A 16301-nucleotide genomic window follows, 5' to 3' on the forward strand; every position below is an offset into this window, starting at 1 on the left:
ACCATGAGGAAATTCTCTCACATGAGAGTTTCTCACAAACCTTGAATTGCTTCATATTTTATTTCAACTGGTGGTTATGCATTTCCAGAAAAAATTAACAAATCAAGATGTAAGAGAAAGCAATTTTACAGTGAACAGAGCTGGTTAATGAGGAGAGAATGAGGAGCACACAATGGGACTTTTCCACATCACAGAGGAGGAAACCAGGACTATGAGACTGTGAGATGGGGTCTGGGAAAGCAGGGAGCTACTGGGAGTGTATCAGAAAGAAAGCTGTGTGCACACAGATGTTCATTATTATATATAGCATGTGCTACTGGTACACAGTACATCATGCATAATATGTATGTTTATATATACTTCCACTTTTAGTTTTGAACTAGGACACTGATCCCTATATGAAGCATTTGTAAGCCATCAATCCTTATTGAATATTGATTTCATTGATTAATCTTCAGTTCCATGTGTCTTGTTGTAGACGTGTTCAGGCTATTTTAACAGACAGTGAAAGTGTCCAATACTTCAACCGTCTGTACTTTCTCATTGACTCTTTCTATTTTTCCTTGAGGTGTTGGTGTGATAGTAGAAGTCTCCACATCTGTTTTATTTTTATTTTCAACTTTTCCTGGAAAGAAAACCCTGATGTTGGTTTATCTCAATGAACCAAAAATAGGATGTCATTGGAAATGAAAGCTGAAGAAAGTGTCATCCAAATGAAACAGCAGTAGCAACAACGTTAGCTATTAAGATTCAGTGGGGAAGATCTACATTGATTAAATACAATGATGTTATGAAAGTGACTGTATTTCCCAGGGATCTTCAAGTTCAATGCAATCTGTCTTAGTTAGGGTTTCTATTGCTGAAAAGAGACACCATAACCACAGTAACTCTTATAAAGGAAAACCTTTAATTGGGGCTGACTTACAGTCACAGAGGTGTAGTCCATTACCGTCATGGTGAGAAACATAGCAGCAGGTGGGCAAACATGGTATTGAAGGAGACAGAATTCTACACCTCGATCTACAGGCAGCAGGAGGAGACTGGCACACTAAGCCTAGCTTGAACATGCAAGACCTCAAAGCCCACCTCCACAATGACACACTTCCTACAAAAAGACCACACCTACTCCAACAAGGCTGTACCTCATAATAGTGCCATTGGGCCCCATCCAAACACATGAGTCCATGGGGGCCGTTATTTAAATCAGCACACAATGCAAATCAAAATTTAAATTATATTTCTCCCAGAATTATCACTTTTAGAACACATGGAACCATGAAGATAGCAAGAATAAAGTGAAATTGTATCTGTAGTGTCACAATACCTGAATTCAAATGACAGCTATATATCTAAGATAGTGCTACTGCAGGATAATGTTACTGTGGTAAGACCACTCCTTACCACAGAAGTCTCTTGCAGTTGATGGCAATAAACACAGAGACCCACAACTGATCAATGAACAGAAAATAAAGGGCTGACTTCCTGGCCCCAGGACCACTGCAGAAGAGGGAGCAGAAGAATTGTAATAGCCAGAGGCCGTGGATGACTACAGCAAAGCACTGGACTTGGACCCAACATGGTAGCTGCACAAATGAATTGAAAGTTGCTGTGACTGAATGAACAAGATCAAGCCACATAAAATTCCAGGCTGGAAAACGAAGGAAATTCCTCCTCTTGATGAAGAACTATGGGAACTGGTGGCTGCTGAGAGAGAGATTCAGTTATCATCATGGTTGGGACCCTTGAGAGGGGCTACCCAAGAGGCAGGAGATGGCCCTGTGTCCATACACAACTAGAAGGACTAAGACAGAGAAGGATAAAAGGAGGAGGAGAAGGAAGAGGAGAAAAAGCCATGAAATTGAGAAGGAAGAGTGGTGTTTCAAATGATTGATTTTAGAGGATTTCACTTCCCTTGTGGGATTTATTCCGAGATATTTCATGAGGCCATTATGAAGGGGTTGATTTCCTGATTTCTTACTGGCATATTCATCTGTGGTAAATGCAGGATAGTCAGTTTTCTGTGATCTATTTTTATAGCTGTATGTGGTCTCATTCATATTTAGAACACAAAAACTGTTAAACTCATAGGAGTTGAGTTAGAGGAAAGGTAACAGAGGTCAGGGAGGTCTGAGAGAGGGTTAACTGGGAAATATATGTCAAAGATGAAGTCACAACCTCACAGGAGCTCGATTCTCTGACTTCTTACTGGACAGCATGCTAATGCGCATACAAAGAATACTGTGGTGAGATATTGTTTATGATTTATTAAAACTTGCCTGAGGACTCAGAAAGCAAAATCAACCACAAGCCACAGAAGCCAGGCACAGACCTGTAATCCCAGCAACCAGAAACTAAGAGGTAGTGGTACACAACTTTAATCCTAGGACTCACGATTGAAAGGTAGCGGGATCTCTCTGACTTCAAGGCTATCCAGGGATACATGAGATTGAGTCAGTCTAAAAGAGTGACAGACCACATGCCTTTAATCCTGGCACTAGAGGGTTATAAAAGATAGAAGAAGGGCCTTCAGTAGTCAGTATGAGGTATTCATTTTCCAGCCATGCTAAGGAGAGGTTACAGTCTGAGGCTTGGTGAGAGATCATGGAGACAGGATCAGCCCATTCAGCCTGAGGTAGAGGTAAGAAGCTAGTGTCCAGCTTTGATTTTTTGATATTCAACTTGAGGTTTGAACCCCAGCATCTGTCTATGATCATTTATTAATTAGTGTTACAGCATACTATATACTGTAGAGAAGTAGAGGGATGAATTTAGGATTTGTCTAAACACTATACATTGTATACATTTATCCAGTGCAAGTTTTCAACACTGTGTACATTTGTATAATTTGTATGGTGTACAGTATCAACTTTAAAAGACTGGAATAATTGAAAAACTACAGAATTAGCAAATCAAAAGTGTTTTATACAACAAAATTTAATAAAAAAGAAAATAATTTAATTGCATATGATGATTGCTACATTAAAGGAAATACAAAACTTGAAGATTTAACTTAGATAACTTAAATTATATAAATAGTCAAATAAATAAATAGATACACACATACACAGATGTACTTAAATGGATGCAAGAACAAATAATTTTTACATACAGACAAAAATTGGCACTGTTTTGCTGAAACATCTAGGCTAAAATGAGTAAGAGTTTTTAAAGGAGAATTTATGCAATGAGTTGCGGTGTCCTAGTCCAGGAGAGTCCTCTCCACTTTGCTCAGGACTTACTCCTTCTCCTCACTCAATCTTGCCAGTAAGTTGACTGAGGAAGACAGGGCTCTCCAGACTTCTGCTCTGACCACCTCCCAGGCACAGGGGCTGTGGTTCTTCTCTCTCAGGTAGACAGTGATCCTGTGGAAGTATTTCCTCACAGCCATTAGGGAGTCCTGCATCACCACCTGCTGCTTCAGACAGGCTTGTTGGTCACTGAGCAGCTGATGGAGCTCATCACAGAATGTGTCTAGGAGGGTTGTCTCCCAAGCAACAAATGAGTCCTTTGAGCTGAAGAGGATCAGGACCTGCTGGGTCAGCTCCTGCAGGACAGACATGGCTTGAGCCTTCTGGATCTGCTGGGCATCCATCTTTTCCAGAGAGAATGCAAAGTCCTTTCTGTCCTTCAGGCAGGAGAGAGGGGAGAGTCTCCTCATTTGTGCCAGGAGTGTCAAGGCTCTCTTGTTTCTGATGTTATGAGTCTGAAGCAGGTCACATCCCAGAGAGCAGGTTGACCAGTAGTCCATCAACACCAAGATAATCAGGAAAGCACAGGGTCTAGCCATTGTGGATACTGTAGATGCTGCTGATCCTCTGGGCTCTGAAGTCCTGAATGTTCCCCTCTGGTTCTCTGAAAACCATATGTTGAGCATCTATCTTAAATAGGGAAAAATAATAGTTTCCCTTTTCTGAATGCCTCCCTCACTTCCCAGTTGTCTTTTCACTTTCTTGAACTCATTCTCTGCTTGTTTCTGGGATTTTTTCTAAACCATTTTGTTTTCATCTTTGCTTCCCCTTTCATTGCTGCCCTCAGAAAGCTGTTTTGCAGCCTTTCTTTTTATAAATAGAATTGTCATTAACTATTACTCCACAGATACACATTCCATGTTTGAAATTTAAAGGTAAAATTTCCTCTAAAATTGTATTTAAAAAGTTATTGACATTCATTTTACATTAATTTGTGTTTTATTATATCATTTAAATAAATACTTAAATCATAATGTAAGGTATGATGCCACTTGTTTCTAAATTGAAAGTATTGATGTAATGATATACATCAGCTTGCCTTCATTAACTCTAATGTTAATTTATATAACATGCTAATTGAATCATCAGTGTATCTTCTTTATTCATCCAATGAATGTCATGTCATCATGAGGACTTGATGTGTAAAGGCTTGCTGCTCAAGCTTGGTGAAATGAATTTGATTCTTGAAATCCATGCTTGAAATAGAGAAACTGACTCTTGTAAGTTGGACTTCGATGACCACATTCACACTACACACACACACACACACACACAATGCATGCACACACACAAAGACCCTCACACCATCATTTACATAAACACTAACACAGATACATACTGGTTCATTCATGAGTGCACATGCATATTTCCACATACACAATGCCACAAATATAAACATACATACACACATACCATCATACACAATCACACACATACACAGATAAACATTCTCATACAAAACACACACACATAAATACACACTCACAGACACAGAGAAATATAGACACACACTCTCACACAAATATGTACATATATACTCACACAGACACACACAAGTAAATACACATGTGTACCCACTCACACATATACAGGCACATGCACATATAATACACATGATCTCACAACACACACACATATCAACACACTCTACCACACATGCATACACATATATACACACACACACACACACACACACACACACACACACACACACACACACATACACGCAATCTCTCTCACACATATAAAACACAATTTTCAACACACAAACACACAAAGATTCATACCCAAACACATGAGTGCATACAAATGTACACATTCCCACACTTACAAATATATTCACACACCATCATTTAAACATAAATATACATACATATACTCAAACAGACACTCAGGGTACTGTGTTCTATGCCTTACAGAACCTTCTCATTTTCAAGAGGTCCCATTTATTAATTGTTGATCTCAGTGGCTGTGCTACTGGTGTAATGTTCAGGAAGTGGTCTCCTGTACCAATTCATTCAAGGGTACCTCCCAGTTTCTCTTCTAAGAGGTTCAGTGTGGCTGGATTTATGTTGAGGTCTTTCATCCATTTAGACATAAGTTTTGTGCTTGGTGATAGATATGGATCTATCTGCAATCTTCTACATGCCAGTATCCAGTTATGTTAGCACTATTTGTTGAAGATGTTTTCTTTTTTATTTTAATTTTAGCTTCTTTGTCAAAAATCAGGTGTTCGTAGTTGTGTGGGTTAATATCAGGATTTTCAATGTGATTCCAATGGTCTGCCTGCCTATTTTTGCACGAATACCAACCAAGCTGTTTTCAGGACTATAGCTCTATAATAGAGCTTGAAGACAGAGATGGTGATGCCTCAGGAAGTTCTTTTATTGTAGAGGGTTGTTTTGGTTATCCTGGGGTTTTTTTTCCATATAAACTTGAGGATTATTCTATCAAGGTCTATGAAGAATTGTGCTGGTATTATGATGAGGACTGCATTGACTCTGTAGGTTGCTTTTGGCAAGATTGCCATTTTTACTATGTTGATCCTACCTATCCAACAGCATGGGAGACCTTTCCATTTTCTGGTATCTCCTTTAATTTCTTTCTTTAAAGACTCAAAGTTCTTGTTATACAGGTCTTTCACTTGTTTGGTTAGCGTTAACCCAAGGTATTTTATGTTGTTTGTGGCTATAAAGGGTGATGTTTATCTGATTTCTTTCTCAGCCCCTTTATTGTCTGTATACAGTATGGATACTGATTTTTTGTGTTAATCTTGTGTCCTGCCACTTTGCTGAAAATGTTTATCAGCTGTAGGGGCTCCCTGGTAGAATTCTTTGGGTCACTTATGTAAACTATCATATCATCTGCAAATAGTGAAAGTCTGACTTCTTCCTTTCCAATTTGTATCCCCTTGATCTCCTTTTGTTGTCTTATTGCTCTAGCTAGTACCTCAAGTACAATATTGAAGAGGTATGGAGAGAGTCGACAGCCTTGTCTTGTTCCTGATTTTAGAGAAATCGCTTTGAGTTTCTCTCCATTTAGTTTGATGTTGGCTGTATATTGCTTTTATTATGTTTAGGTATGTTCCTGTTATCCTTGATCTCTCCAAGACCTTTATCATGAAGGGGTGTTGGATTTTGCCAAAGGCTTTTTCAGCTTCAAGAGAGATGATCATGTGGTTTTTCTTTTTCAGTTTGTTTATATGTTGGATTACATTGATGGATTTTCATATATTGAACCATCCCTGCATCTCTGGGGTGAATCCTACTTGATCATGGTGGTTGATTTTTCTGATGTGTTCTTTGATTCGATTTGCTAATATTTTAGCAAGTATTTTTGCATCAATGTTCATGAGAGAGATTGGTCTGTAATTCTCTTTCTTAGTTGTGTCTTTGTGTGGGTTAGGTACCAAGGCAACTGTAGCCTCATAGAAAGAGTTTGGCAATGACCCTTCTGCTTCTATTGTGTGGAATACATTGAGGAGTATTGGTATTAGCTCTTCTTTGAATTTTGTGGTAGAATTCTGTACTGAAACTGTCTGGGCCTGAGTGAAAATCTTTTTGGTTGGGATACTTTTGATGACTACTTCTATTAGGGGTTATAGGTCTATTTAAATTGCTTATGTGTTCTTGAATTAAGTTTGGTAAGTGAAATCTATCCAGAAAATTGTCCATTTCCTTCAAATTTTCAAATTTTGTGGAGTACAGTTTTTCAAAGTATGACTTGATGATTCTCTAGATTTCCTTAGTGCCCGTTGTTATGTCCCCCTTTTCGTTTCTGATTTTGTTAATTTGCATGTCCTCTCTCTGCCTTTTGGTTAGTTTGGATAAAGGTTTGTCTATCTTATTGATTTTCCCTAAGAACCACCTCTTTGTTTCATTGATTCTTAATAGTTTTTCTTTGTTTTTACTTTATTGATTTCAGCCCTCATTTTGATTATTTCCTGGCATCTACTCCTCCAGGGTGAGTTTGCTTCTTTTTGTTTTAGAGCTTTCAGTTGTGCTGTTAATTCTCTAGTGTGAGTATTCTCTAGTTTCTTCATGTTGGCACTTAGTACTATGAACTTTCCTCTTAGCACTGCTTTCAAAGTGTCCCATAATTTTGTGTATGTTATGTCTTCATTCTCGTTGAATTATAGGAAGATTTAATTTCTTTTTTAAGAATTTCTTGTCACGCCTTTAATCCCAGCACTCAGGAGGCAGAGGCAGGCAGATCTCTGTGAGTTCAAGACCAACCTGGTCTACAAGAGCTAGTTCCAGGACAGCCTCCAAAGCCACAGAGAAACCCTGTCTCTGAAAACCAAAAAAAAAAAAAAAAAAAAAAAAAAAAAAAATTCTTCATTTCTTCCTTGACCCAGGAGTTTGTAGGGTTTCTGAAGTTTGTGTTGTTGTTGACTTCTAACTTTAAACCATGGTGATCTGATCTGATAAGACACAGGGAGTTATTCCAATGTTTTGGATCTGTTGAGGTTTGCTATGTTGCTGAGTACGTGGTCAGATTTAGAGAAGGTTCCATGTGACGCTGAGAAGAAGACATATTCTTTTGTGCTTGGATGGAATGTTCTATAGATGTCTGTCAAATCCAATTGGGTCATAACTTCTGTTAATTCCTTTGTTTCTTTGTTAAGCTTCTGTGTGGTTGCCCTGTCTAATGGTGAGAGTGGGATGTTGAAGTCTCCCACTATAAGTGTGTGGGTTTTATGTGTGATTTGAGTTTTAGTAATGTTTCTTTTATGAATGTGGGTACCTTTGTATTGGGGGAATAGATGTTCAGAATTTAGACTTAATTTATACGGATTTTTTTCTATGATGAATATGAAATGACCTTCCTCATCTCTTTTGATTGATTTTAGTTGAAGTCTAATTTGTTAGATATTAGGATTGCTACACCAGCTTGTTTCTTGGGTGCATCTGTTTGGAAAATCTTTTCCCAACATTAACTTTTTGAAAACATACAAAGAATGAAAAAGTCAAAGCCGATTTATTTCACAATCATTTATAAACATAGAAAATAAAGTGCTTACATATGTACTTGCTACCTCAAAGAAAATATAAAGTTGTATCAAATTATAATAAAGTGTTAAATCACAAAATAAATAGATAGATAAATAAATAAACAAGTTGGAATGGATGGAGAACAAATGTCTTACAGATAAACACAGTATTGCTAATCGCTGCTGAAATATTTAGGCAGGTTCATTGAGTTCAGGACAAGATAAGTGAGAATTTTGAGACTGCAGAATCTCAGCAGTGAGGTGCAGTGTCCTAGTCCAGGAGAGTCCTCTCCACTTTGCTCAGGACTTATTTCTTCTCCTCACCCAATCTTGCAAGCAAGTTGGCTGAGGAAGACAGGGCTCTCCAGACTTCTGCTCTGACCACCTCCCAGGCACAGGGGCTGTGGTTCTTCTCTCTCAGGTAGACAGTGATCCTGTGGAAGTATTTCCTCACAGCCACCAGGGAGTCTTCCTGGCTCAGGGGAGGTTCTTGCTCCCCCACCTGCTGCATCAAACAGGCTTGCAGGTCACTGAGCTGCTGGTGAAGGCCAGTGCAGAATGTGTCTAGGAGGGTTGTCTCCCAAGCAGCAGATGAGTCCTTTGAACTGAAGAGGATCAGGACCTGCTGGGTCAGCTCCTGCAGGACAGGAATAGCTTGAGCCTTCTGGATCTGCTGGGCATCCACGTTCTCCAGAGGGAATGCAAAGACCTTTCTGTCCTTCAGGCAGGAGAGAGGGGAGAGTCTCCTCATTTGTGCCAGGAGTGTCAAGGCTCTCTTGTTCCTGAGGTTGTGAGTCTGAGGCAGGTCACATCCCAGAGAGCAGGTTGACCAGTAGCTCATCACCACCAGGGCCATCAGGAAAGCACAGAGCCTGGGCATTGTGGATATTGCAGATGCTGCTGGTTCTCTGGGCTGTGTGGTCCTGAACCTTCCCCTCTAGATTCTCTGAAGACCATGCTGTGAGCAGCTATCTTTAATAGGGAAACACTAGCTTCCATTTTCTGAATGCCCTCCCCTTCTCCACAATTCTGTTTTCACTTTTTTTTTTTCATTCATTCTCTGCTTGTGTCTGGGCATTTTCTCACCCATTTTTGTTTTCATCATTGCTTCCTCTTTCACTGCTCTCCTAAACCAATCTGCATCAGAGGTTTTCTATCTCTAAATGCAATTGTCATTAACTTATAACCACACATATACATTCAACTTTTGAAATTTACACACATATTGTAAAGTTCTTCTAAAATTGTAACCAAATATATTTAAATTCAGTTTGAATTATAGTTAAATTATAATTTAATTTCTGTTATTTATATCAAGTACAAAATTTTAAATTATAATCTAAGGTATGATTCATATTAATTGTTTCTAAATTTAAAAGGTCAATGGTTAAATGGTTAAATGGTTTACTTTAAATTTTTCCAATGTTTAAATGGTTCAAATTATTTTCTTCAAATTCCTTCATTAACTTTAATGTTAACTTATATGTATGTTTAATTTAATAATCATTGTATAATAGCTACTTATTCAATGATTCATGTCGTCATGAGGTCTCCATGTGTAAAGGCTTGCTGTCCAAGCTGAAGGAGCTGAGCTTGATTCCTGAAACACATGGTGAAGAGTAGAGTGCTGAGTCCTGTAGTTTGTCCTCTAACCACCACATTCATGTTGTGGCAATCTTGAGGCTGCCCTCTCTCTCTCTCTCACTCTCTCTCTCTCTCTCATACACACACACACACAAACACACACACACACACACACACACAATACATTCCCACACCTACACACACATACATACACACACACACACCTACACACATACTCCAGCATATAAACATACAGACACACACACACAGCATCACACACAGAAATACACATTCATAGACATTCACATAAACACACACACAAAACACTCACATTCCCATACACCTGAGTACACATTCCCACACACAAATGCACTCACATACACATTTACACTTTCATACACGTACACACACCCACACAAACACACACATATGCACACACACATACACACCCTCATACACTGGTGCACAAACACATACATGCTCACATAATGCTCTGTCTCTCTTTGTCACACACACACACTTATAAACAATGCTCACACACACAGTCCCAATCATACACAAGAGTAATAGGAAGTAAACATCTCAAACTAAAATTCCTGTGAGGGTGTTTTTGTTTGTTTGTTTGTTTGTTTGTTTTTTCTTGTTGAAGTGAGAAGATCCACTTCTAATCAGGATCTTTAAGAGGGGAAGGCACACCTTTTATCTGGATCTTTGAGGTGGGACCACTCACTTTTAACCCAGATCTTTAAGGTATAAAGATCCACCTCTGTGCTGAGGCACACCTTCTCCTGGAATCCCATAGAAGACATGAAAGAAGGAAGGAAGCTTTTGATCTTTGCCTGCTTACTCTCACCTCAATAGCAAGTCCATTCCTTAATTGGCGTTAGAGCCTACTTCTTTTGGACTCCAGTGTCTTAGGAAGACCAGGTTAGACATGCAGCCTCATTGGGTGAATAAGTCCATAAAGATAAGGTTCTAAAGTTTTGTGACAAATGAAATTTTTTGTTTTGAGATGTTATTACTCTAATACTCTGGTGTATTACTAGGAGTGTGCGTATGTGTTTGTGCGATCATTGTGAATAGGCCTGTGTGTATGTGTGTATACAGCAGTGTATTATGGGTGTATATAGGTGTGTGTGCATAAGTGTGTGAATATATGTGTGTGTTTGAGTGTCTGGGTTGTGTACATGTATGAAAGTGTAACAGTGTATGCAAGAGCCTTTGTGGGGGGAAATGTGTACTTATGTGTGTGGGAGTGTGTGTGTTATGTGTGTGTATTTATGTGATTTCTGTGAATGTGTATGTCTGTGTATGATGATGATGATGTGTGTGTATATGCTGGAGTGTGCGTGTAGGTATGGGGTGTGTATGTAGGTGGGGATGTATATGTATATGTGTTTGTGTGTGTGAGAGTGAGTGTGTATGCAGCCTCGAGATTGCCACAACATGAATGTGGTGGTCAAAGGACAAACTACAGGACTCAGCTCCTCCAGCTTGGACAGCAAGCCTTTATATTTTGAGACCTCATGATGACATGAATCATTGATTAAGTGGCTAATATACAATGATTATTAAATTAAGTATACATACAAGTTAATATTAAGGTTAGTGAAGGTAATAATTTTAACCCTTTAAACACTGGAAAAATTTAAAGTATACCATTACATTGACATTTTTTATTCAAAAACTTATTTTTCATTTTACATACCAACCCCATTTCTCCCTACCTCCCCTTCTACTGCCCCTCTGCCTCCTCCCTTCCCACCCCCATTCACTCCTTAGAAGATATAAAGCTTTCCTTGGGAAGTCCACAAAAGTCTGGCATACCAAGTTGAGATAGAACCAAACCCCTCCCCCATTTTCAAGGTTGAGAATGTTTCCCACTAAAGGGAATGGGCTCCAAAAGCCAGCATTCTGTGGTGCCACTCCAGCACCCCCCAACAGATCAAGTCACATAGCTGTTACCCACATTCAGAGGGCCTAGTTCAGTCCCATGCAGGTTCTCGAGCTGTCAGTCCATAGTCCATGAGCTCCCACTAGCTCGGGTCAGCTGTCTCTATGGTTTTCCCCATCATGGTCTTGACCCCCCTGTTCATAATATCTCTCCTCCCTCTCTTCAGCTGAACTCCAGGATTTCAACCCAGTGCTTGGCCCATTAGATTGACATTTTTAAATTTTGAAACAATTAATATGCATCATACCTTAGATTATAATTTAAAATTATGTACTTGATATAACAACAGAAATTAAATTATGAGCTGAATTTCAATATCTTTGGTTATAATTTTTAGAAGAACTTTGTTTTTACAATATGTGTGTAAATTTCAAAAGTTGAATGTATATGTGTGGTTATAAGTTAATGACAATTGCATTTAGAGATAGAAAACCTCTGATGCAGATTGGTTTAGGAGAGCAGTGAAAGAGGAAGCAATGATGAAAACAAAAATGGGTGAGAAAATGCCCAGACACAAGCAGAGAATGAATGAAAAAAAAAAGTGAAAACAGAATTGTGGAGAAGGGGAGGGCATTCAGAAAATGGAAGCTAGTGTTTCCCTATTAAAGATAGCTGCTCACAGCATGGTCTTCAGAGAATCTAGAGGGGAAGGTTCAGGACCACACAGCCCAGAGAACCAGCAGCATCTGCAATATCCACAATGCCCAGGCTCTGTGCTTTCCTGATGGCCCTGGTGGTGATGAGCTACTGGTCAACCTGCTCTCTGGGATGTGACCTGCCTCAGATTCATAACCTCAGGAACAAGAGAGCCTTGACACTCTTGGCACAAATGAGGAGACTCTCCCCTCTCTCCTGCCTGAAGGACAGAAAGGACTTTGCATTCCCTCTGGAGAACGTGGATGCCCAGCAGATCCAGAAGGCTCAAGCCATCCCTGTCCTGCAGGAGCTGACCCAGCAGGTCCTGATCCTCTTCAGTTCAAAGGACTCATCTGCTGCTTGGGAGACAACCCTCCTAGACACATTCTGCACTGGCCTTCACCAGCAGCTCAGTGACCTGCAAGCCTGTTTGATGCAGCAGGTGGGGGAGCAAGAACCTCCCCTGAGCCAGGAAGACTCCCTGGTGGCTGTGAGGAAATACTTCCACAGGATCACTGTCTACCTGAGAGAGAAGAACCACAGCCCCTGTGCCTGGGAGGTGGTCAGAGCAGAAGTCTGGAGAGCCCTGTCTTCCTCAGCCAACTTGCTGGCAAGATTTGAGTGAGGAGAAGAAATAAGTCCTGAGCAAAGTGGAGAGGACTCTCCTGGACTAGGACACTGCACTTCACTGGTCAGGTTGTCCATTCTCAAGATTCTTAATTATTTTAGCACAAACTCAAAGAACCTGCCTAGGTGCTTCAGCAGTAATGAGCAATACTGTGTCTACCTGTAAGTCATTAGTTCTCTATCCATTCTTATTTATTTATTTATTTATTTATTTATTTATTTATGTGACTTAACTTACTCTATTATACTTAGATACAATTTTATATTTTCTTCAAGGTAGCAAGTACATATGAAAACACTTTATTTTCTGTGTTCTATAATGATTGCAAAATGGATCTGCTTTGCCTATTTTACTATTTACATGTTTTCAAAACAATTTAATGTTTGTACATAAAAGCATTTGTTCCTGCATTGATTCAGGCATTTCTATGTATATAGGTTATTATTTATTTTACTATTTATATCATTTAACTTATTTACACTATATCTAACAGTTATATGTTGTCTTTTCTGTAACAAACCATCATATGTAATTAAATTATTTTATATTCAATAAATTTGCTATATAAAACACTTCTGATTTATTAATTCTTTATTTTTTTCCATTTTCCAATGTTTTTCAGTTTATACTCTACACCATAAACATCACACAAGTGAACAGTGTCCAAAAATCATACAGGTTACATGTGCATACTGCATAGTGTTTAGACAAACCCTAAATCTGTTTCTCTACATCTCTCCAGTATATAGTACTCTTCTGGATGTGCAGCCAGCATGCTGTGCAGTGGAAAGCCAGAGAATGTTGCTCCTGTCACATTGTGACTTAGTCCTCTTTGACCTAATATTCTAATATTAATTCCCCAATTAATCCTCCCTCAGGCTTCATTGACCTCTGGTACCTATCATCTACTCTCAACTCCTACAAGTTTAACAGTTTTGGGTTCTGAATATGAGTGAGATCATGTACAGTGATATAAAACAGATCACAGAAAATCATTAGCCTTCCTATATAACATGGACAAACACAACAGGGAGAAACCAGGAAATCAACCTTATTCATAATGGCCTCATGAAACATCTCTTGGAATAAATCCCACTAGGGAAGTGAAATCCTCTAAAATTAATCCTTGGAAACACCTCTATGCCCTCTCAATTTCAATGGGTTTTCTCCTCCTTGTTCTCCTCATCTTCCTCCTCATTTTCATCCTTCATTTCTTGGAGCTTCTAGTTGTGAATGGACAAAGGACCATCTGCTGGAGCTTGGGTAGCTCCATTTATGGGGCCCAACCCTGAAGACAAGTGAATCTCTTTCTCAGCAGCCACAGTTCTCATAGTTCCTCAGCTAGAGGTGTATTTGCCTCCTTTTCCCAATGGGGATTTTGTGTGGCTTGGTCTTGTTCATTCAGTCACAGCCACTCTCAGTTCATTTGTGCAGCTACCCTGCTGTGTCCAAGACCAGTGCTTTGCGGCAGTCATCCACTGCCTCTGGCTCTTACAATTTTTCTACTCCCTCTTCTCCAATGGTCCTGGAACCAAGAAGTTAGCCCTTTATTTTCGGTTCATTGATCAGTTGTGTGTCTCTGTGTTTATTGCCATCAACTTCAAGAAGCTTCCGTGGTAAGGCATAGTAACTCTCTCTTAGACATAGCTGTAATTTGTGACACTGCCAATTAAACTCTGCTTTTATTCTTTGGTATCTTCACGAACCCATATTTATTTTAAAAGTGATAGTTCTAGAAGAAACATTATTGAAAGTTTGATTTGGATTGCATTGAACCTGAAGATCCTTTGGAAATATAGTCACTTTCATAACATCATTTTATTTAATCAACAAAAATCTTTTCCACTGAATCATAGTAGCTAATGTTGTTGCTGTCTCATTTGGATGACTCTCCAGTTCCATTTTTTAGCTTTCATTTCCAATGACATCACAGTTTTTGATTCATTGCCACTAAGTAACATCAGGGTTTTCTTTTGAAGAAAGTAGGAAAGAGAAATAAAAGAGATGAGGATGCTTCTACCATCAAACCAACATCTCAAGGAAAGATAGAAATAGTAAGTGGAAAAGTATAGACCATTGAACACTGAAAGCCTTTTCTTTCTGTCAGAATAGGCTGAATATTTCTTCAAATAGACATATTGGAACTGAAGATTAATCACTGAAATCAATATTCAATAAGGAATACTTTAGATAGAGATCAGTGTCCTAGACTGAAATTGAAAGTGGGAGTATATATAAACATACATATTATGCATGATGTACTGTGTACCAGTAGCACATGCTATATATAATAATGAACATCTGTGTGCACACAGCTTTCTTTCTGATACACTCCCAGTACCTCCCTGCTTTCCCAGACCCCATCTCACAGTCTCATCGCCCTGGTTTCTTCCTCCATGATGTGGAAAAGTCCTATTGTGTGCTCCTCATTCTCTCCTCTGTTCACTGTACAACTGATTTCTCTAACATCTTGGTTTCTGACTGCTAATTTTTCCTGAAAATGCATAACCACCTGTTTGTTGAAAGCAAAAATGAAGCAATTCATGGATTGTGAGAAGCTCCCATGTGAGAGAATTTCCTCACAATTTTGGAACTAAGAGAATGTTTTTTTCTAATGACCTAATGCTGACTTTTGTAAAGAAAAAAAAGGAAGAACAAGAGAGAGAAGGAGGGAGAGAGCAGAATCTGCAATGCTGGCAAGAATTTACAGAGGAAGAAAGACACTCACCTGTTGGCCAGGGCCTGCAAGGAAAAATCAGAGTGTAACTGCCCTGTTTTCTGCAGAATTCTGTTTCCTAGCAGAATTTTCTCCACAGCTAAACCAGAATTTGCCCAGAAGAACCAATTTCAGCTTGGAAAACTCAATTCCCTTCACTTCTCATCTGAGAAAGGGAGCTTCCTCCCAGGTCCACGCATGTCACGTCTTCTTGACAATGGATAGCTCAACATGCACAAACAGTTTCAAAGAGATTTTTTCCCCTCTAGCCTTCTGTAGAGGAGGTTCTCTAGAGAGGGAGTGTAGTCTCCTTAATAGCTATTTACAAAGCTCTGTGTCTGACCTCACATCATTTGGAGCAGTAGGCAAAGCATTTGGAATGCATCCTGAAACTGAGAAAACCATGCTTGAGCTAGGAGTGCTGTAACATAGTGTCTGAACCCACAGAAGAGATTCTCCACCTGCTGCTCTGTCTCCTGAGACCAGCAACAATAAATGTTGGAAATGCACTGATTTCTGACTGTCTTTTCATGCATGACTTC

General features: G+C 39.2%; 3 protein-coding genes across 3 annotated transcripts; 1 reads left to right on the forward strand and 2 right to left on the reverse strand.

Moving 5' to 3' along the window:
* Positions 1–3235: 3235 nt before the first annotated feature.
* On the reverse strand, positions 3236–3787 carry LOC100769640 (interferon alpha-9). Its single transcript, XM_027400344.1, has one exon. It carries the CDS (start codon positions 3785–3787, stop codon positions 3236–3238), a length of 552 nt encoding a protein of 183 aa, XP_027256145.1.
* A 4761-nt stretch (positions 3788–8548) lies between these two features.
* LOC100769352 (interferon alpha-12) lies at positions 8549–9121 on the reverse strand. The gene has a single exon (XM_027400343.1). The coding sequence runs from the start codon at positions 9119–9121 to the stop codon at positions 8549–8551; it is 573 nt and encodes a 190-aa protein (XP_027256144.1).
* A 3358-nt stretch (positions 9122–12479) lies between these two features.
* LOC100750635 (interferon alpha-12) lies at positions 12480–13040 on the forward strand. The gene has a single exon (XM_027400514.1). It carries the CDS (start codon positions 12480–12482, stop codon positions 13038–13040), a length of 561 nt encoding a protein of 186 aa, XP_027256315.1.
* The last annotated feature ends 3261 nt before the right edge of the window (positions 13041–16301 follow it).

The sequence above is a fragment of the Cricetulus griseus genome, chromosome 2 (genome assembly GCF_003668045.3).
Source record: "Cricetulus griseus strain 17A/GY chromosome 2, alternate assembly CriGri-PICRH-1.0, whole genome shotgun sequence".
In the NCBI taxonomy this organism is placed as follows: Eukaryota; Metazoa; Chordata; class Mammalia; order Rodentia; family Cricetidae; genus Cricetulus; species Cricetulus griseus.

Bases quoted from the DNA above. Each gene is read 5' to 3' on its own strand.
- LOC100769640 (XM_027400344.1), bottom strand. From the start codon at position 3,787: ATGGCTAGACCCTGTGCTTTCCTGATTATCTTGGTGTTGATGGACTAC.
- LOC100769352 (XM_027400343.1), bottom strand. From the start codon at position 9,121: ATGCCCAGGCTCTGTGCTTTCCTGATGGCCCTGGTGGTGATGAGCTAC.
- LOC100750635 (XM_027400514.1), top strand. From the start codon at position 12,480: ATGCCCAGGCTCTGTGCTTTCCTGATGGCCCTGGTGGTGATGAGCTAC.